This window comes from Lygodium microphyllum, chromosome 18 (genome assembly GCF_053477565.2).
Source record: "Lygodium microphyllum isolate KBCC chromosome 18, Lygodium_microphyllum_v1.1.10, whole genome shotgun sequence".
NCBI lineage: Eukaryota > Viridiplantae > Streptophyta > Polypodiopsida > Schizaeales > Lygodiaceae > Lygodium > Lygodium microphyllum.
This window is the reverse complement of record NC_141152.1, coordinates 78,331,294-78,353,722: the sequence shown is the minus strand read 5'-3', so window position 1 is coordinate 78,353,722 and position 22,429 is coordinate 78,331,294. Positions and strand designations below refer to the sequence as shown.

Genomic DNA, 22,429 nt, shown 5'->3' with positions numbered 1-22,429 from the left:
GCAAATAATCTCAAGCCACTGAGCAACAATATGTAAAGTCATGTAAAATCATGCACAAATAATGAGCGCAGTCATCCAAACAATCTCAAGCCATTGAGAAACAACATCATAACCACACCTGCTGATATCAAAGAATCCACCCACCATAACGATACACCCCTGATATTGTGGAATCCACATGCCATAATGATAAACCCTTGCTGATATCCCAAAAATCTACCTACCATAATGATAAAACCCTAATATCACCAACAATGACCATGAATGCTAGACATTGAATCAAAATTAAGGTGTCCCTAGTTTCCTGGATATAACAAAGCCTTATCTATCTCCTAACTAAAACAAGTGAGAATGTTTGTAGCTGTAGATTGACAGCTCTAGGCATTCTTCCCAACACCCATCCACAACTTGTTACATTTTTGTCATAGATCTACATACCCTAGAGTGAAACCACTTGAAAAGAGTTCTGAGATGTCTCCATACATGAACCACAGAATATAGAATGCCCATGCCCATAAGTAATATTGTGGTGTGTCATACCGAACCATTTCTCCTATGCAAAGTGCCCAGAATATTGCTAGAGATTTAGTCCAAAAAGGTCCAAGGCAAGGCGTTACCCTATTCCTCAAATGCCTAATAATGATACCTCATTAAAAAAACCCACCCACACCACCTGAGGCTTTCCAAATCTCCCTCAATGCAGCTTATAATAGATCTCTTCGTCATGTAAGCCAAACTAAACAACTCCCAAACTACCAAAGCCCTAATCATGTTGTCCTTTCAGGCAACACAACTAAAACATTAAAATTTGATTTGCTGAGGTATCTCCCACTAACTGTGTCCCATTCAAAAGATGAAAACCAAGAATTTCCCATCAATTGCCACTTTATCCAACATAAAAAGTATTGGATTGGATGTGTGGCAAGAGTAAACAAAAGCTAATGATTGTTTATCAACTAAATTTCTTTTAAGCATGGAACACTGAATAACTTTATTAGTATCTGAAACTATTCCTAAAAGAATGCATGGTGCTAGGTAAATACCCATCTTCCATACATATATCATAGAACCATTAGTCCACATTGTCGAAAGATGATGTACCAACAAGACAGTAGGGTTGGCGGGGAGGAACACGGAGTGAACTCGGCAAACATGGAGAAGAGAAGAGAAGAGAGAAGAAACTCTGATGAATGGAATGATGAAGTTCCGAATCATGGAGTGAATGTGATACAAGAGAACAAGGGTGCCATAGCACAAGGAAGATGATGAAGACAGCCACGAACCACGAACCGCAATGTCCTCCTAAAGGGGTGTGAGGATAGTGGAGAGGCCGGAGAGAAGAGGTGATGGACTGAATGAATCAGCGCCGTGAGGAATGAATGAGAGAGTGGCCTATAAATAGGCATAGCCCCTCTCAGGCCCAAAAAGGGGAACAAGAGAAGAGTGAGATGGAGATGCAATGCTACATGCTGAAGAATGCTCATGCAGCAGGTGCCACTTGGACAGTGTCCCTCATGGGAAAATTGTTCACTTGCCCAAGCGCCCTAGTACAAAGATGATGAAAACATGCAATGCATAGGAGGAATGTTGGACTTTGTGTGGTGCCGGGAAACATAAGGATATGCCTGTACTCAATCTCGGGAGGTGGCACCATGCTAACCAAGTGACCAAGGCAAGAAGATGTAGAGGACCCCTAAGATCCAAGATTTCCACCAGAAAGAAAACCTGCAGGAAAGAACAGTAGACAGAGTGAACTGGAAAACCCGAAACTCAACCTCAAGAGAGAAGCCACTAGCTCCGAGCATCCATGCTGGAAGGAATACGAAGGCCGCGTCACCAAGTTGCGGCTGAACCTCCGAGGCCCCGATCTGGGTGGTACCTGGAAGATCTTGGGTATCACTAAAAGAGATGATTGGTCGAAGACAGCCACCCCAAGAAAGTAGAGGATGGGTGAAGAACTTCATGTGGAGTAGGTCCCCCCTCTGAGGTGGGAGGTGGAGGGGCCCCCGCTAAAGTCAAAGAAGAAGTAGATGCCTCCTCTGAGGGCAAAGAAATAACATCCCCCTCGGAATCCCCCTCTGAAGTAGATAGGGAATCCAAAAACTCATGGATCACGGACTCCGAAATGTCTGTTGATGAAGGAAGTGCCGTCGGTCGTGCCGAAGAAGGTATTTGGGGTGCCGAAGAGGAAGCTAGAAAGCACCCAAAAGTGGCCTCTCGAACCTGAGTGGAAGAGGGTGGGGCTCAGAATGAGCAAGAGGTGGGCAACAATTGCTGTCTCTCAGTGGAGCAGACTGGGTAGCCGAAGAAGAGAAAGGAGTCGAGCAGCCATTGTCTCTTGAAGAACCAGACTGATGAGGAGACGGTATCAAACAATCATTGTCTCTCGATGGAGCGAACTGTAGATCCATAGGTCGTGGAAGCCATTGTACCTGAAAATAAGTGGGAGAAGACTACCGCTGGCATTGCGACGATCTCTAGGAGGTCGTAGCGCCAATCAATCCTCCATGTGCTCGAAAGGACTTAGTGCGCATCGTATGCGTCTTATTGCCTTGAGCATAGTACTCTGATAGCCAATGTGGAACGATCTCTATGGCCTAGAAAGGAGAGATGGTACAAGGAGTGCCTGGTAGAAGACGCATATACTCCGGGGGCTAGGGAGCAAAGGTCGATGTCGACAGTCTTCGGTGGGATGACCATTCGTGCCGCAGTAGGAACACCCAGTAGACTGGTCATCTATTGGTAAAGAAGCCATGGATGCCAATGTGCCTTGCTAAAGAAGAAAGAGGTGGAAGAGGTCAGCCACGAACCACGAACCGCAATGTCCGCCTCAAGGGGTGTGAGAGCAGTGTGAAGCAGAAACCGCAATGTCTGCCTCAAGGGGTGGGAGGGTAGTGGAAGGGCTAGAAGTGAGCTGTCAGTGGGAGGAGCATGCAGCCAGCAGTAAGAGGTTGCAACAAGTAGAAAAACGCAGGTGAGAAGACAGAAAGACTAAAAATGCAAATAGCATGTGAGAGAAAGACTAAAAACGTAAACAAGACAGCCTGTAAGAGAGAGACTAAAAACGCAAGCAGGACAGCCTGCAGGAGAGAGAAATACTAAAAACGCAAGCAGCAAGAGAAAGAAAGACTAAAAACGCAGACAGGACAGCCATGTCAAAAGATGACATACCACGAGATAGTAGGGTTGGCCGGAAGGAACTCAAAGTGAACTCGGCAAACATGGAGAAAAGAAGAGAAGAGAAAAGACTAAAAACGCACGCAGCAGGATTGTGATGATGTGGTAGACTATACCGCATCAGGTCTGCACAGGAACAGCGGTCGCCTAGCTAGAATCAACTCCAAACTGCATGAAGAGGGCTGGAAATCAAGCGCCAACTAATGGAGACAGCAATGGACAGCTTCGGCTGAGATGTCCTCCGCGAATGGGGTGTGGGCAGCAAGCTGAAACACCTGAAATATGCAAAAACGAGAATTTGATGCAACGGAAAAAGAAGAGAAGTGGATGCCAAACCCACCACCGGTCTTTGCCTTCACTGGAGTGGAGGATCTTCGCTGCTAGGTGAGCAAATCCAGCTCTGATACCATGTCAAAAAATGACGTACCAGGGAGACAGTAGGTTGGCGGGGAGGAACACGGAGTGAACTCGACAAACATGGAGAAGAGAAGAGAAGAGAGAAGAAACTCTGATGAATGGAATGATGAAGTTTCGAATCATGGAGTGAATGTGATACAAGGGAACAAGGGTGCCGTAGCACAAGGAAGATGATGAAGACAGCCACGAACCACGAACCGCAATGTCCTCTTGAAGGGGTGTGAGGGTAGTAGAGAGGCTGGAGAGGAGGTGACGGACTGAATGAATCAGCCGTGAGGAATGAATGAGAGAGTGGCCTATAAATAGGCATAGTCAGTCTAGGATGGCGCCCCTTTTTGGGGCTACAAACCCTAAACGCAAAACGCAAAAACGCAAAAACGCAAAAACACAAAACGCAAACTGCGGGTGAAGGGTGAAGGGTTTCTCAGTACACACTTCCTCACAAATGGGCAAGTGGAGTCTTCTACTCATTTGCATATTGAATGAAGAGTTCATTGTTAAGACCATCTCAACATGGACTTTTGCCTTGAGAAGAACATCCATCAAGGATTAACAATTAATGACAATAGCAGCATTGTGCTTTTCAACATATAGGTTGTGTTGAGAATAGCAAATGATGCTTGATATGTGTGCCCAAAAGAGACTTAAAGATAGACATATGGTGTATGCTCTAGAAAGAGATGACAGAATCCCATAAGCACTGAGGTATAGTGGTACTATCTAAAAGCTATAAAGGCATGTACTTGTTGACACTCATTTCAATGTAATGGAACTATCAGTTTGAGTCATTGTCAATGTCATTGTCCATCTTACACAAGAATGTATTTATGAGTCCAAGCTTCCATCTTGGAACCTAATTCACTTGTGTAACAGGTAGTCTATCTAAGTCTATGTCACTATGAGTTGTGTATTCATCTTCCATCCTCCATAGCTCCTGCCATGCTCTAGATCCGTGTTTTTGACATGGTATCAAAGCTCAGCTAAGCATGGCATAGCTCCAAACATTGCTTCTCTAGTCTCTCTTCACCTCTGGTCATCTCTATCCAGCTCATGACTCCATCTTCAACTTCATCTTCATCTTCCACCTTGTGGCAGCCATAGCTAGACTGTACCTACCCACCTTGGAGCTTCTAGATCTCTCTCTACAGGCCATATCTTCCAGTGATTCCTTCTGGAGATATCTTCCTCTACTCAAGCCGCTTTCTCCTAGCACCTCAAACACAGACATTGGTGATCTACAACTTCAACATTGGTGAAATTCGTGGTTGCTGTCCTGGTTGCGCTTGCGTGCTGTCATACGGCTAGATCTGCGCCTACATGCTGCGACGTCCATTCTAACCATAGGGCTTTGAAAGCCCACTACTCAAGCTTCCTTCTCACCAAATCTTGCGTCAAATGATCCATCCGATGAGCTGCAACAGACAAAAAAATCAGTTGGTTTCAGAAACCCTAACTGTGGACTCCATAGCCACTCAAGCTTCAAGCTCATCTTTCACTTCAATCTCTTACTTCCTTCAACTCAAGCTTGTCAATGCCACTCTAGCCTACTGTAACACTTAGTATCCAACAAGAAAATCACAACAAATCAACAAGCAAGTGCTCCAACATCAAGATTCAACTTGGAGATTCAAGAACAAGATAGTATCTTTTTGATACTCATTCAGTGTTGATAAACACTAATCTTCTTGTGTCTATTGACACATTGAAGTATAATTCTTCTACTGAGCAAACTCAGAATTTGAAGCTCATTCTCAGTTGTGGAAATGACCAAAATCAAGTTTTTTATAAAGATATTTGTTATGAAGAGTGATACAACTCTCCTTGCCAAATTGTACTACATAGAAAATGCCTTTATTCTATCTACAAGAAGAAATGTAGATGTCTACTCTAAAGTGAAATCAATGATTTCATTTGAAGTTTTTGAAGACATTCTAGCTGCCTTGGTCATCATTCAAAACTCAAAGTTGGTGGTACCTTTGCTTGAGGGGAACAAGAAGAGCAAAGTCAAAGTCAAAGAAGCTACAAGAAAAGTAAAGAGTGACAAAGCAAGCTAAATAAAAGACAAGATGTTGTATGATCTCAGGAGGAGAAAATCCGATGTATTGTCAAGCCATGAGTCAAAGCCATATGAGATCCCAAAATCTATGTATCCCAAGATTTATGTCATGGTTCAACAAGTCATGTCGAGTCACAGCAATGTACCTATTTGTATCAATCTCAAACTCATTGAGAAAAAGAACCTTACAAAGAAGACTAGAGCACAAGATAATGAAGAACAAGTCAAAGATGAAAAGCATGAAGAAAAGACCAAGAAGACCAAAGACAACAATATGAAGATCGAGGACATCACCAAAGGATGCCAAAGAAGCAAAAGAAAAATGAAGAAGATACTAACAACAAAAAACTTCCCATAAGTGGATCTTGTTTCCCATAGTGGATGTAAAAGCCCTTACCAAAGATGTAAAATTTCAAGCTTTAACTTGACTAAGCAGCCTATGAGCTAGTCTCCCGAGCCATGTCATCATGTAGGGGGGGCAAAACCCAACAAATATAGGAACTCATCATTTGAGGGGGGGTGTTGAGAATAGCAAATGATGCTTGATGTGTGCCCAAAAGAGGCTGGAAGATAGACATATGATGTATGCTCTAGGAAGAGATGACAGAATCCCATAAGCACAGTGAGGTACAGTGGTACTATCCAAAAGCTATAAAGGCATATACTTGTTGACACTCATTTCAATGTAATGGAACTATCAGTTTGAGTCATTGTCAGTGTCATTGTCCATCTTACGCAAGAATGAGTTTATGAGTCCAAGCTTCCATCTTGGAACCTAATTTACTTGTGTAATAGTTAGTCTATCTAAGTCTATGTCACCATGAGTTGTGTATTCATCTTCCATCCTCCATAGCTCCTGCCATGCTCTAGATCTGTGTTTTTGACAGGTTGGAATTTCTAGTGGCAGACTACTGCCAGGAAGAAAGGTGCTATGAATCTTGTTAATCGGCCATGCTACAAGCATAACACCTTTGCATAAATGTACTGGTCAAAGAGGACACAAAACCTTCATTTCCTTTCAACATGGTGACAAATCTTTCAGTCGTTGCAAAAGATCCTCTTGGGTTCGTGCAGCATTACCAAAATATTGTGAAAATGCGCAACTGAAGAAGGAAAGTGAACACAGAGAGAAGAAGGAGACAAAAAGAACGCAAGAGAGAGAAGGAACAATGTGATTGCAATGGCTAAAGGTACAAGGCTGCAATGGTCAGCCCCAACAAGCAACTCTACACATTAGTGTGGATGCTAGACGGTAGCACGGGGATGAGAGAATGAGGAGGGCTGGCTAATCACCAAGGATCAATGATGGATAATGAAAATGGGAGGGCAGGCTGCCTATATATAGGCAAAAAAGAGAAAATTCCTGAACGTGGTCAAACCCTTAAAAATAGCCAAAAGTGCACGAAAAGAAATGCATTAATTTGTCCTCCATCTAAAGTGTCTAAAACACATAAAATGACAGGCAAAGACAATGTCAAAGCTCCTAATGCCCTCTTCTAACTCAGATTGAGGCTCACAGGTAGGAGATGACCACATATGACTGCTAACAAATGCATGGTTCAAAAAGTTGTGGATATCCATCGTTTGATAGCACTACACAAATCGCGGGGCAATCCCACAAATTACAGTACAAAGTTTAGAGGAAGCCTGCATATGACAGGCCAAATCAGCTGCCCCTACTTAGACTAGCAGTGGCAAGCCAAACTTTGGACTGATTGGCATCATGTATATTCTTGTGTATCCCAGGAGACACCATTCATCCCATCGTATGTGATTTGCTACATAGGAGTCACCATACTTAACATTGCCCCAAGATTAGGAGAAGGTCTTTCATGCTTTGCTATGGTGACAAATCGATTGATCGACACATGCAACATTTGGTAGGTAGCAGTATGCTTTGATGCTAATTGTCAAACTCCTTTATCCCAAATTGCTGTTTAACCTTCTTTTTCTTTTTCTTTCTCTTGACCTGCAAATAATTGAAATGACAAACCTGATAAATGCAGTATGTTGCCATTCCAGCAAATGAAACTACACATGCTACCAAGACAAGCACATTTCGAAACGAGGAATGGATGACCCTCTGGAGTTGAGCAACAAGGTAGGGAATAACTGATGCAATCATGATCCTTCCAGACAGTTGTGTCAAATGATCCGTTTGGACACCAGTCCCTGTATAAAATGCAAGGTCAAGGAGGATGAGTATGACTCAAACCAAAATGAGAATGAGAAGCCAGCAATGTACTATAACACAAGAAGTTTTAGACAAATACCCACATTGTGAATTGCGACAACATCATGCATTTCTGCGAGGGCGGGACCACATACCTAGCTAGAGAGTTGACCCAGCAGCCCCATGCAGAAGCTCATGATGTACGGCAAAACAAGAAAAAAGAGCCCCTTTCCCACATGGAAAGACATCAAACAAAGTCCCCCCCACCCGCCACACCAAAACCCGGTGCAATTGTTCGCACCTACCTAGGCTTGCGATGCCTCCCTCCCAAAATTTCATGATGTTGAACACTAAAAGGAAAAACCAAGGGAAAAGAGACCCTTTTCCCACATGGGAAAATGTCAAAAACTTATTTAGTAACGTGAGCACAAGCTTACAGTAATCAGCCATGAGAATGAAAGGCAAGCAATGTGCTATAATATGACCACAAGCTGACAGCAATCAGCCATTACCGGTGAGATCATAGGGCTTCTTGGTAAGCTGTTTGTCTATGGCTACAATTTTGCGATCCTCTGTTTGCTTTAAATCACATCGGCCCCGAATAAGGCAAACCCCCCATAGAAGTGTCAGAAGCATCACAATTGATCCAGCTAACAATCCGATCCCAACCAGTACTTCTTCCTGAGCCTCTGCCTTGTTCCCACCCAAGCCAGAGACTGCGCAGAACAGAAAAGAATCAGATTATCAGCCACCGTCCATAGCCTCAATCAGAGATTCCTTGCTATGTTGATGTGATGTAGGAATGGACTCATCATCATCTTAATAGTAAACAGATTTGATAGCAAGAGAGCACCAATTGCAAAAACTTCGCAAAAACTCTAGACACATGTACCCACCCACTTCCTTAGAAAAACTAGAAATATTGTTTAATTGGTTGTTACTCTTCTTTTGAAATGCAATGGGAAACTTGATTGTCTTGGGTTTTTTTCATGTCATAAGAAGTGGATTATTACAAAATAAGCACCGCCCATAGTGGTGGGTTGCCAAATAGGTCATAACAACCTTAGAATGGATGGATCAATGTAAAGCTCTCTTCAAAAGAAATTAAAACAAAATGTGTAGAGTTAAATTGCCAATTGCCAATTTTCTCTATGGTTGGGAATGGTCTCAAGCAAATGTGTGTGATTGTGTCATTGCATGACACGTTTATCGTTTATATCAACTAGAGATATCAAACTGGTCTCTCAACTTTCCTAAAGTCCATCTCATAACATATCCTTCTGAATCTTCCTTCTTTTATAACATCCTGCGAGTGCTCATTTCAATCACTCTTTCATAATGTGTTTGTTTTTATTTTTTGTTAAAAAGTTTAAAAAGCTATCATACTTCCTTTAATTGTAAGCAATTAACATTTATTCCTTCATGATATAGAAGCCTTCTATGCTTTTTGGCCTTCAAACATTTCCATTATATCTAAGTTGATGGCTCTCATTCGCCCTACGGTAAACTTTGAAAATCTAGATCCATAGATTGTTAGTAGCCTCTAGCACTTGGACTTGGAGGCTAACTTTGACATAAAAGAAGCACAAAGCGCATGATGGCTTTTATGCATTGGAGTTAACAAATTGTGCTTTACTTTAGAGATTGTATGTAACATAAAACAATTGTGTAGTCAATGGTGGTATGATATTATTGCATTGGGCTTGTAAACTTATTTCTATTTATACAAAATGTTTTTGTCATTTTCATCTCCTTTTTATACAATATAACAATGTGACTAGGCAGATTAACAACATGACTAAGCAATCGTGACAACCTAATTCAAGTTAAATCAAAAGTCATGTTTGGGAAAGTCCTCGACCTGCTTATCATACATCCACCATGATAGCTTATGTGATATGGGTCCAAAACCTTGTCCACCACTCTTAGAAGTCAAGTCCTTGCCATCCTTGTTTAATTGTGGTCATGGCAAATTGAAGGCTTATAAAAGACCCTCAATATGTGGAAACAAAAGAATGTGAGGAGCAAACAAGAAAGAACTATGGAGCCCTTGTAGTTGATTTTCTCCACAACTCCCTCAACAAAAAAAGCTAAAGGTCTCCACTAGCCTTCTAGGAGTACCTTCTAATACTGGAAACTAGATATCCCAAAGAATAAGATTTGAAAACCTAGAAAACAACAAGAACTAGTATAGAAGAGTTTGCATTGCTATACCTACTTATGGAGAAGTGTTTTGCCTTCCTTTTCAACATCTAGCAATGTGACCAAGTAGTGGTTGGACGAAATAGCATCTCCTTTAAGCATCTAACTACATGACTAGGCAATGGTTTGTTCAAATAGTTTAATCATGACAAGCTAATCCAAGTTGACTCAAAAGTTGGGTCCAAGAAAGCCCTTGATAGATCATGCATCTAATGTGACTATTTATGTGACAAGGCCTTATAGCCCATCCACCACTTTAGTTAACTTAAGCTTTTACCATACATTATAGATACAATCAAATATACGATGCCTTAACACAATGCTACCATTGAAATGCACGATCCAAGGTCAAACAAAAAAAATGTGAATTTTTTCCATAAACAATAGAGTTAATGCATGTTATCATAAAATGTCTTGCCATGGGAAAATTTGAGCAAAGCTCTTATTAAAATATTATAGATTATGAAACATGATTTAAATTGCAATTTAGATAACTTTGAGACTACAGTCAAGCAGGAAGATTCAAACAAAGGAAGAGACCATTGAGACCACCCCAAATCAAATCACTTTGAGGGGTGCACATATAAGGACCATCTTGTAGGGTTATGCATATCACCTTATGCGGTAAAGAAATAAGAGACTACTTGGAGCCCCTTAGGGCAAGGACCAAGTGGACCCCATGATGGAGGATGGATCTTGATGTATGGAGAGAGCTTATATGGGTAATGAGAGCAAGTAAATTCCTTTTGTAACCAAGTATAAGAGTGCAATCATGCATGGCCTAACCTTGTGTGATTAGAAGGTCCCATTCTACATAGAGATAAATTTGGGTACTCTTCTAGAGTCAAATATTGTCATTAATTTACAAAGAAATAATTGTAGTCTTTTGATTGCTATATTGTTAGTTATTCTATGGGAATATAAGGAGCTTGATGTAACCAATTGATAAGATAAAGCTATTGTATACCAATGTGATAGCATAAACTGTTTAAAAAATTGAAGTTGATTTGGTGAGTGTGTAGAAAGTGGGGGGGATTCAACCTTGATGGTTGTATCTAAGGATGGATGAACCAAATAATGTGGGTAGCTTTCCAAGGGAGTGATATGATTAGACCATACCATAAAGATCACATACATCTTAAGTTAGAATCCAAATAAACAACTAGAGGATCCCTTGAGAAATAACAAGGGGATACTCATGATATTGGAGCCTAAGTTTCAAATTCCTATTGTAATAATAAGGAGCCGGGAAAGAGCTGACGATAGAAAGAAGAGATGAGGCAATCAAACACTCAATTTATAATACATTAGTTGACTTAAAAACAAACAAAGATTGGCCATAGTGTTATGTGGCTCGGAGACAAAGAAACTACTTAGCTTATGAATATGTTCCCATTAGTTTATCAAGTAGGCCACAATTTACCATACTACTAAAATTAAGAGGTCATGTTGCAGATATTGGATATTATATTTAGCCCCTAGTTCATTCGATACTCTCTAGGGGGTTGGCCCCAATACATAACCTAGCCTTATATGGCCAGAGGGTCCCATTCTAGATAGGGATAATTTTGGGCATGCTTGTGAGAAACATTATAATTAGTTTATCAATGAATTGTTGGTATCTTTCAATTGTTAGATATGAATAAAATGAGGCACCTCTTTATATGTATACATAGTGTAGTAGCATAAACTATTTAAAATGCTAAAGGTGATCCAATGAGCATGTGGAAAGTGGGAGATTCCTAATGGTTGTATCTAAGGAGGGATGGATTTGATAAGTTAAGTAGGATCGACCACCGAGACTATATGTGCCATAAGTTACAATCTAAACTATAATTGCTTTAAGGGAATGGGGTGTGATTGCTATGATAAAGTAGTTGATGCATTGCTCTCATGTATTTGACACTCTCCTTGAACTTAAATATAGTGTTGGTTACTTCTTTTTGGGAAGGTTTAAAAGTGATCTTCTACGATGGGTGTTAAAAGGCTCTTAAGGGTGTCTCATTGGCATTTCCCTTGCGTACTAGATCCATAATTCCCATGACCAACTAAGTCCATGCATTTTTGAAAAGGGTTAGAATGGCATTGTTCGTGGAACTAGGGGTTTAAGCCAACTACTAGAGGGTACCTCATATTTGTAGAGATCTTGACAAGCTCTATTTGTTTGTCCTTAATCATCTCTCTGGTAAAGTGGTAATGGACCTTAATATACTTGGTCTTCATATGAAAGACTAGATTACATCCTGTTAACCTCAAATCGGAATGGCAGAAAAATAAAGGAAAAAGTGCAAAAAGAACAGAAAGAGAGCAAAGGCATAGAGGCGGCCTCGAAAACTAAACTAAGGCAAAAAGAGAAATTTTAAAGGAAAGGCACCTCAAAAACTCTAAAAACTCTTGTAAAAGAGCGCTAGGCTCCCTCCTGTGCCACTTGTAAAGGAATAGACGGGTATAGGCATGAAGCAAGAAGAGGGAATTAGGAAAAGGGACCTTGTTACAATAGCCGGTCATGTAACAAGGGATGGGCGCCCATGGGGGTTTTGGGGGTTTGTATATATAAAGTTCAAAAAGTGAATGAAAGCTCATTCTTTGGTGTGTGGCTAACAAGAGTCCTCTCTTCTTCTCTTCTTCTCTTCTTCTTGCTAGTGTGTGTGCTCTTGAGGGAGGGAGTGTGAGAGTGTGAAGGAGTGAGTGTGTGTGTGGAAGTGAGGAATCACGAGGGTGAAGCTCTTCACCATCTCTTCTTCTCTTTTCCTCTCTCTTCCCTTCCCTTCTCTTACCTTGCACATGGCTATGGAGAATGGAGCTTGGAGATGGAGGAGGCTTGAGGATGCTTGAGCTAGCATCTAGGATCGCGGGGCTACCGACTTGTGTGAGGGAGGAGGCAACCCGTTTTGGCATCAAGGTAAGCTCACTACACCCCGAGAGGATCGACGACGCGTCAGCTAGGTGAGAGATAGCCATGAGAGCTCGCTTGGAATTGCTCGAAGCAATAAGTGGTCCGTGGGTCTTGGCGGTTGAGAACCTCAACTCTTGTTGTATTTGTGTAGTACACAACTCTCTTGGTTGAAAATAATTAGCCTTTTGCTCTTTAGAGTGCATGAAAACAACCTTACATTCTCGTTGATGACTTAAATTAGTAGTATACTCTATTAGCCAAGATACCTTAGCCCTCAAGAAAGCTAGGACTATAAATTATTAGACATCTCTTCTCTTTGCTGAAATACTTCAGTACTCAACTCTATTTGCTCAGATTCCTCAACCTCTAACTCTCTCTGTGTATAAAATCTATAATCCCAGAATACATATCCATGGAATGCACTAGTACAACACTAGTACTACTCCAATCCTTAAGTTTCAACATATTCTCAATCTCTGGTCATAATATCTACACATGTCAAACTATCATACATACAATCTATGTGCTCATCATCATGCAATGTCTCATCTTTGGTATAACGCACTAGTTGAGCATTCTTTGTCACCTCCGCACATACTGTAACATTCTCTACATGAGCCTCATATTCACTTCCATAAAAAACTCTTCAATCTTGATACCCTATTCTTCTACAGTGTACATCACATGCCTCTTCCTCTTAATGATATTTATGATATCCTCATAGTGAAATTCTCTCTTAGCTATCCACAAGTCTTTTTCTAGAGTGAAATCTACTTTGGCTCTATCCACACCTAATGGTTCAAAGCTAGTTGCTCCAAGGATCAAGATAAACCCAATAGGAATCCATAGACCACTAGGACCTATAGTGACGTATCGATCAAGCATTGCTTTAGTGCACTTTGTAGAGGAACCACTGGAGAAAGTCTCATATGTGAACCCTAATGTCTCTTATGATGAGGAGGGTAATCCCATATTGATGGACTTGAGGCCTATGCTGGTCATGGCTTTGGGCATAGGGAGAGGTAGAGACCTAGGAGAAGGTCAAAACCATGAACCCATAACATGTTGGATGTGTGGCCATCTAGGGCATATCTCATCCTATTACCCTAAAAAGGATCAAGAGAATAGAGAGAAGATTGACTTGAGGTGTCCTAAATGTGGAGTCACACACCTATTTGCTGATTGCCCTAAGCGAAAACCCTCCACTAGTTTGGCATGGTGCTCGAACTCTTTTGCCTCGAGTCACTTGACAACAATACCACACCCATCCCCATAAATGTCATGATACAAGCCCAAACAAAGTAGGCCGGTATTTCATTACCTTGACTTAGAAACCTAGATGAAATCTATATAGGGAAGAAGGGCCAAAAAAGGAGAAGAAAGAGGAAAACAATGCCACACCCATCCCCATAAATGTCATGACACGAGCCCAAATGAAGCAAGCCAGTATTTCATTACCTATACCTAGCAACCTAGATACAACCTCTATAGGGAAGAAGATTTGGAAAAGTAGGATAGAAAATATCTCCACACGAATAGCCACATAGGAAAAACATGGATACCATGAATAGATGAACTACCCAAGAGCATTGGCAAGAAGCCCATGAAGCAGAGGAGGGAAAGATGGTTAGCAATTTCCTCACCATACTTGTATCAACTCCTATAAAATTGCCACTAGGAAATTTCTTAGGCCAAACCTTGCATTGTGGTAGGTGTTAAAGTAATGGGTATAATGGACTGATAGACATGAACCGCAAGAATTTCTTAACCATGATGCTATGATGTATATACCAAGCCTAATGCTGAAACTAATGTTTAAGTCACCACAAGTGAATACCTTTTGGGAAGGCACTGAGATGCATGTAGTCTTTCCTATTGTTGCCCTAGGAGATACAACACGAAAGGGGATAGTAGATATAGGAGTAGGAGTTAGTGTACTTAGCCATGTGGTCCTGCAAGCTTGGGAAAACCCACCAATAGAAATTGCAAAATTCAATGTCACTCTAGCGAATGGGATGAAGGTTAGAACCTTCATAGTAGTTGTGAAGGTTTGGCCTTTTAAAGATAGCAGAAATTCAATTTTTTGTGAACTTCATAGTCATGAAGGGAGTGAATTATGATATCGTGCTAGAGGTAGACCTTGGATGAGAAATACCCAAGTGATAGAGGATTGGGGTAATGGCCTAATATTCTTAGGGAATAGATCAAAAGAAGTCCAAGTAACGATGGACACTTGGAAAACCTCACCAGTGGACCTAGATGCCATCTCTGCCATGCTAAAGGGTGAATCAAAGACCAAAAGTGATTATGGATCTCTAAATAAGTACATTCCTTATCTTGAGGATGAGCATGATTGGATGCATATATTGGCAACCATTGATCTAACATTCTTAAATGATGAGGATGAATATAGAAAAGTTATAGAATCAGTTGTAGCAAGCCCAACAAAGCCACAATTTCTAACCTATCCACAGTGACCTTATGCATGATGGCTAGGAGTTCTATTAGTTGACTGACACCAATCACCTATCATGTCCCAACTAACAAATTGGAACTCCATAGAATCCTCAAGTACCTTATCAAGTGAGCTAGTTGGCAACCTAGCTGCAAACATAACATCCCTCAAGGATCTCATGGAGAGTAAGGAGTGATGATGGACTAACGAGCATGACTTAAACCTGTTATATAGCTAGGCTCTCATTAAAATGAGAAAACACTTGACAAGAATCCTAGAAACAATGCACAATCTAAGTATGAGGATTTTGATGATGAGTACAAAGATTGCTATTCTATCAGTGAGGAAAGCGAAGATGAAGTGGAGACCATAGAATATGACACAAATGGAAGAGTGATTAAGCAAATCATAGCAGACTCTAAACCCCGAGAGGTCAACACTTTTAGAGTGAACAAAGGAGTTTTCAAGATAGATTGCAATTGAACTTAGCTAGAATACCTAGAGGTAGTAGATTATGAGCAAGTGGGATTAGTCAACCTTGGCACCACATCATTATTTGGAGTGGAGTCAGTCTTAGAGCTATGACCATTGGGGGAGATAGCCTCTTTTAATGAGGATTTTGAGTACAACTTTGAGTCAAAGGTAAGTTTTGATAGCGACCTTGAAATGCCTCGCACTTAGGACCAAATGCACCAAGGGGGATCTCCAAGTCCACTTAAGTGCAAGAGGCTAAAGGAAGAGAGAAGGAAACATTGGAAGTATTCAAAAGTTGACCAATAGAAGAACCCTAATATTTTCACAAGTGCTTCATGAAGTTTAAGAAAGGTGATTGAATAGTGGTGTTAGTAGGAGCTCAACGGAAAGGGTAGACGAGTGAACCCATTGAGGGACTAGCAAAAGTTAAGGAAGTCAACTTGGCAAGAAAAGGGAACAAGACTCGACTTATGTACATAGCAAAGGACCTAAATAAGGAGGAAGAGACTAATCTCATAAATCTCTTCAAGGAAAGGGAACAAGACTTGACTTATGTACATAGCAGAGGACCTAAATAAGGAGGAAGAGACTAATCTCATAAATCTCTTCAAGGAATTCTCCGATATGTTTGCATGTCAAGCTGAAAGGAATAGATCCAAGTATCATGACTCATAATATTCCCATGACCCTTGATGCAGTATTGGTTAAGCAAAGACCATACACAATAAATCCTAAGCATGCACATGCAGTGAAGTAATAGATTGATATGCTACTAAATGTACGATTGATTTATGAGATAGAGCACACGAACTGGGTATCACCTGTAATGATAGCCATGAAAAGGAATGAAAAGATTCCAGTATGTGTGAACTATAAAAAGGTTAACATAGTTACAAAGAGAGACAACTATCTATTACCATGCACCGAGCACATGCTAGAGAGAGTGGAAAGAAAGAAGGCCTAGAGTTTCCTGGATGACTTCTCAAGCTATAACCAAGTGCAAGTCCATTTGGACAACAGACACAAGATGGCATTCACCATTGAATGGGGAGTATTTGCCAACATAGTCATGCCATTTGGGCTGATCAATGCCTTTGCTACCTTCCAGTGCCTCATGTATGCCATCTTCAAGGACATACTCAGAAAATGGTTGGAGGTATTCATCAATGACTTGTGCATCCACACTAATTGGAAAGAGCACTTAGAAAAACTACTTCCACATTTTGGTTCCATTGCCAGGACCACGGATTCAAGCTTGAGCCCTCACGCACCGCATATCAAGCATCGAAGTAAGGGATTCATTCCCGAACCGAAGCTTGAGGTAGGTAGGAAGTTTGGGTTTTTTAATCTTTGAAACAAGTAAGTATTTCGGGTTATTTTGCTATTTTGATGATTGGAAAAGATGAATAAATCATTTCAATTTTTTGCCTTCGACCGTTATTGCATTTAGAGTAGGATAGGATTAGAAAACCGAGCAGGAAAAGCATAGGGTTTGTTGCTGAAAAGCAAGGTAAAACAGGGCACAAGTCATGCAAAAATGGGAAAAAAAGAGCACTTGGGATGTTAATGTCAGCAAGTGAGTGATTGGGGACACCGAAACCTTACCCTGCAAGGGATTTAAGAGCCAAGGGGACTGGGAAGAGCTCATTTCATGCCCTGTCATTGAGAGAGAGTGAGAGAGAGATGAGAGTGCGTTCCCAATGTTGATTCGATTCGATCTTGCCATTGAAGAGCTCTTCACACGATTCAGGTATGTCAGAACCTCTCTGCTATGTACTAGTTGTGATTTGGAAGGCGTCGTGTTCGACGATTGTGAGGATCGTTGGATTCAACGAAATCATTCCCGCGCGGTTGTCATCATGCACGGCTTAGCCTATCCGAGTGTCGACGATTCTGGGCCGAGTCCCAGAATTGGCCCTCGAACCACTCGGCCATTCGGCCCTCAGACCACTCGGCCATTCGGCCCTTGGACCACTCGGCCATTCAGCCCTTGAACCACTCGGCCATTCAGCCCTTTACACTCAGACGCCTTTCACTTGGCCCATTCGAGTGAAGCATTCAGACAAACTTTGAAATTCGGCCCTCGGCCCTGCCGACTCTGCCCAATCCCACTCGGACAAGTTGACATTCGGCCCGGCTAAATTCACCACTCGGCCCACTTGACTCGGCCACTCGACCTACAACACCATTCAACCCTCAGCCCATTAGCCTCAGCCCCTTAGCCTCGACCCTTAGCCGTCGGCCCATTCAGGCTAGTTACCATTCGGCCCTCAGCCCGCCCTAGTGAATTCACTCCCTACAACCCCATTGGCCCTCGGCCCGTCCGAGTGACACACTCAGCCTCCGAGTGACACACTCGGCCTACAACCCCATTCGGCCTTCGGCCTGTTTGAGTGACACACTCGACCCCTGCAACTTGGACGAATGACCCAAAGATGGACAAGACGACCAGATGCGGGTCAACAAGCCTACTAGGCCTAAAACAAAGCGAGAGGGTACGTAAGCGGTTTAGACACTTGTTTTTTGCACTCACCCTGAATTTTCGCACTTGAAGTACACTTAAGGACAACGGAAAGCATGTTGAGCACAAGTGCACGGGAAAGAACACACACATTGAGGAGGGGTAGATTGAGGATTGGATGTAATAAGTCAAGGAACTCACTCAAATAAACACCTCAAGGAACCCACTAGTAGGAGAAGATCCCAAGGCATAGGATGGACAACCAAGGTACAAAGTAGGACCAAGCAAGCAGCACTAGAGAAGTGGATCTCACCAGCTTGTGCAACCTGATTGATAGCTTGGTGGAGTACGAGAGCGCGATCATGTCAGAGGAAAGCTCAGACTGGATGCCGAATGAGGAACTCGACTTAGGAGTTTTTCCAGAGGTGATCCAACAGCTGATAAGTAGCTACGATGCGCACGCTCAATATGAGCACCGCGGTAGAACAACATAAGCCATCATAACAGACTTAGAGGAAGAAACAGAAGGCGGACATGAAAAAGGAAGAAGAAGATCTGGAAATAGAAAAAAAGGAATCCCTGAGAGAGGCGACGGAGTGGAAAAAGGAGGAGAAGGAAGAAGCTGAAAGGTTGGCCGAGGAGGCAAGGAAAATAGAAGAAGAGAGAGAAAAAAGAGCTAGGAAAGAGGAGACAGAGTTGAGAAGACAAGAGGACGGAGACATGGCCAAAGCAATTCGCCGGTCGATAGAACAATAGAACCAACTTGATGGCCTAGGGACCTTAAGTCCGCCTAGGGAAGATAGACTCGGCTCAAGCGCACAAGTACCTAAAGCCATGCCATCCACAGTCATCGAGGGCAAGGGTAAGGCCCCCCTCCATCTCATCCCAACCCCCTTAGTACCCAACAGTGAAGCCACCACTACCATCCCCAGCATCTCGGCCAGCACTGACATGGACAAATTTGTGGCATGGATGCAATACTTTATCAATAAGGAACTAGCACAAGGAAGGAGCGGGGAGGCCACAGCCATCGGGCACAAAAGGCCAACTACGGATGCCGAATCCAAGCAAGGGCCAAAATGCCAAAAAATGGAAGTCTCGACCACCCCAATCCCCACCACCATAATGCCGCACGCAAATCTTGACGAATACGTGAATGAACTGCTCTCATAGTTAGAAAGGGCAAGGGAGGAAAGGAGGATCGCAGTGGCCGAGCTGGAGGCAGAAAGGAAAGCGGTAGCGACCTTCTAGCTCGAAAAAACAAAGCAAATGGCTGCGCAACAAAAGGAAATTCTCGACCTGAAGAGGGAACTAAAGACCAAGGAAGAAAAGGAGCAAAGACGGCGGCGATAGCTCATAGATGAAAATCAAGAGCTTGAGAAGATGCAAAAAGAATGTGACCTGTTGATCATGCAATACGAGGATCTAGCAGCAAAAATAGGGCGGATCGAGCAGGGCATGAAGGAGTTTACCGTAGGGGAGGAAGGGAGGAAACAAGAAGAGGAGCATCACCATCGAGAAATGGAAACAATGACCGAAAGGCTAAGCCTCGAAAGAGAAGAACAGGAGCCAATGGGCAGAGAGTTGGAAGATCAGTACAGCGGAGGCTCACAGCCTTGGTGCAAAGATAGGGAGAAGGCATGGAAGAGACAGGGAGAAAAGGGCCGAAGTGTGGGTAGGCCAGAATGATCAAAGAGTGAAGACCTTGGCGCATCGCCTAGCTCTAGCGGAGAAAGAGAAAATCCTAGTAGAAGGCAGAGCAGAGGCAGCCCAAGTGGCCTTCCACACTCAGCAACAAATCTTCTTGAACACCTTGATGGATGCCATGCATGAGGAAGAAGGGGAATCCGTGGAGGCAGTGAAAAAGAAACTAAGCACAGTGTGTAGAGCCCTACGTGCAGGGCTACACATGCCCTCCCAACCCATGGTAGAGGGGCTTGGCCTAGGGGAACACCGTAGGTATCTGCTATCGGCCGGCCTAAACCCCCAAGAAATTGATGCCTTAGAGTTCATAGAAGGGATGCAACAGCAAGAGCGCCCAGGGAGTGAGACGGAACTGCACATTGACCTAGGAGGATTCGAAGAAGAGGTGGTTCCACAACCCCCTTCACCTCATCCTAAAGGGCAAGGGCAGCCCCAACAGACGCATCTACGGACATGAAAACCACCCTGAGGGAGAAGAGGAGGAAACTGGTGGAAGAAGCCAGACAAAGATTAAGAGCTAACCCTATGGCCCAACCCTCTGTACCCCTCCCGCCATGCCCAAATGACATGCTCCCTAATTTTCATGCGGAGCTCATACTTTGGGAGAGACAGGAACAGACGAAGCAACCCTTCACCTACAGCTTCCTCAACCCCAATGCCTTGTGCAGAGTTCTTCCCACCAAAATAGTGGACAAGGTGATCAACGTTGGAAGCTGCCTGAGCCAACAGTGGCTGTAGGAAAGAGAAATGAATCCCACCCTCTCGGACACCGAGGATGTGGAATACTGGCAGAATAAAGTTTTCGAAGTCAGTCCGTGCTTGGATACAAGTGCCAACCACTGTGGCGAAGGCGCATCTGCGATGACAACATCTTGTGCATGGATGGCCTTCTGTAACACTCTCCCTTCAGAGAGGAATGATGCTGCCTACATGGCATACCCTGGACGAATAGGAGTAGACTTCAATACAAACGCCCATGGCTGTTACGACTTTCGTGTAATATGCAACCCATGTACCACCACTTTAGCTCAGGCCCTCACCTTCACCTCTGACAGCTTAGATGCCACCATGACACACTTTATCACTGATTTCTCCTCCTGCCCGGATCTCACCTTCATCACCACTTGTAATTATCTTAGGCTCCTAAAAATCCTACTTAGGCAAGACCCCACCCTAGCCAAACACGGCCTTCCCCCGCTCTTTTTTTATCCTAACGCAATCGACATCTATACAATGACCCACCTCATGATGCGGGCCAGCCTCCTCCCTTCTTTCTGCATCGCTATTTTTGAAGACATGAGCAACAGCCGGTTCACTCGCTGTAGCCATCCTTTCCTCTCCACCACTCCCCTCCAGGCTCGTTTGAACCTTAAAAATTTCCTGCAGGGTCGGAGATTTTTGAGCCACTCCATTAAATCTCCTTTACCACCCCCCTCAGGACGAGGACTAACAAGTCCCTACAACTAAACCCAATCAATAAAAAAAAACGCATCCACACGCTGGTCTTGGCACACTGCTCACAATCCCTCCACCTAGGGGTCCTTAAGTTAGGCACATCCGGTGACCACGGTCGGTTGGCCCCGCTTCTAACCCCCTAGCCCTTTTTTGCCCCTACTTCACGCCTAGGGCCCACCAAGGGGAGGACACACCTAGGGAGTTAACACTCGCCTATGGTTAGACCTGACACCCTACGCTACACTCACCGCACCTCCCTATCGCACAAATGGGGTCCTCAAGTGTGGGACATCACCCAGGCCTACTTGTGGTTAGACCCAGCTCCTCGTTCCACTAGCACGCGCACAAGGCACCCCACAATAAAGAAGACACTCCCCTTAGGTAAGAGCACCGCACTTTCTCCTGGCAGCCACTGCAAGATGTGCCCAACCATCAACTTGGGAGGCCCCATCACCCACTTGATAGTATTGCCCATGCTCCCACGGCAGCCCAACCTGCCTATGGCCCTACCACCGCTTGCCCTTCCCCAACAAATAGCTCGGTGTGCCATAGGACTGGCACCCGTCTCGGAGGGGGGTAATGTTAACCTCAAATTGGAATGGTGAAAAAATAAAGTAAAAAGCGCAAAAAGAACAGAAAGAGAGCAAAGGTGTAGAGGCAGCCTCGAAAACTAAACTGAGACAAAAAGAGCAATTTTAAAGGAAAGACACCTTAAAAACTCTAAAAACTCTTGTAAAAGAGTGCCAGGCTCCCTCCTGTGCCACTTGTAAAGGAATAGATGGGTATAGGCATGAAGCAAGAAGAGGGAATTAAGAAAAGGGACCTTGTCACAATGGCCAGTCATGTAACAAGGGATGGGCGCCTATGGGGGTTTTAGGGTTTGTATATATAAAGTTCAAAAAGTGAATGAAAGCTCATTCTTTGGTGTGTGGCTAACAAGAGTCCTCTCTTCTTCTCTT

General features: G+C 43.2%; 1 protein-coding gene across 1 annotated transcript in view; it reads right to left on the bottom strand.

The window, feature by feature from the left end:
- LOC148021052 (sodium/calcium exchanger NCL2-like) overlaps positions 1–22,429 on the bottom strand; it is a 96,993-nt gene that overhangs the window by 49,411 nt on the left and 25,153 nt on the right. The window contains exons 2-4 of the mRNA XM_087698897.1: positions 8,336–8,539; positions 8,129–8,203; positions 7,644–7,822 (exon numbers count right to left, since the gene is read on the bottom strand). Of these exons, the coding sequence (XP_087555023.1) occupies positions 7,644–7,822; positions 8,129–8,203; positions 8,336–8,539 (458 nt within the window). The remainder of the gene's footprint in view (positions 1–7,643; positions 7,823–8,128; positions 8,204–8,335; positions 8,540–22,429) is intronic.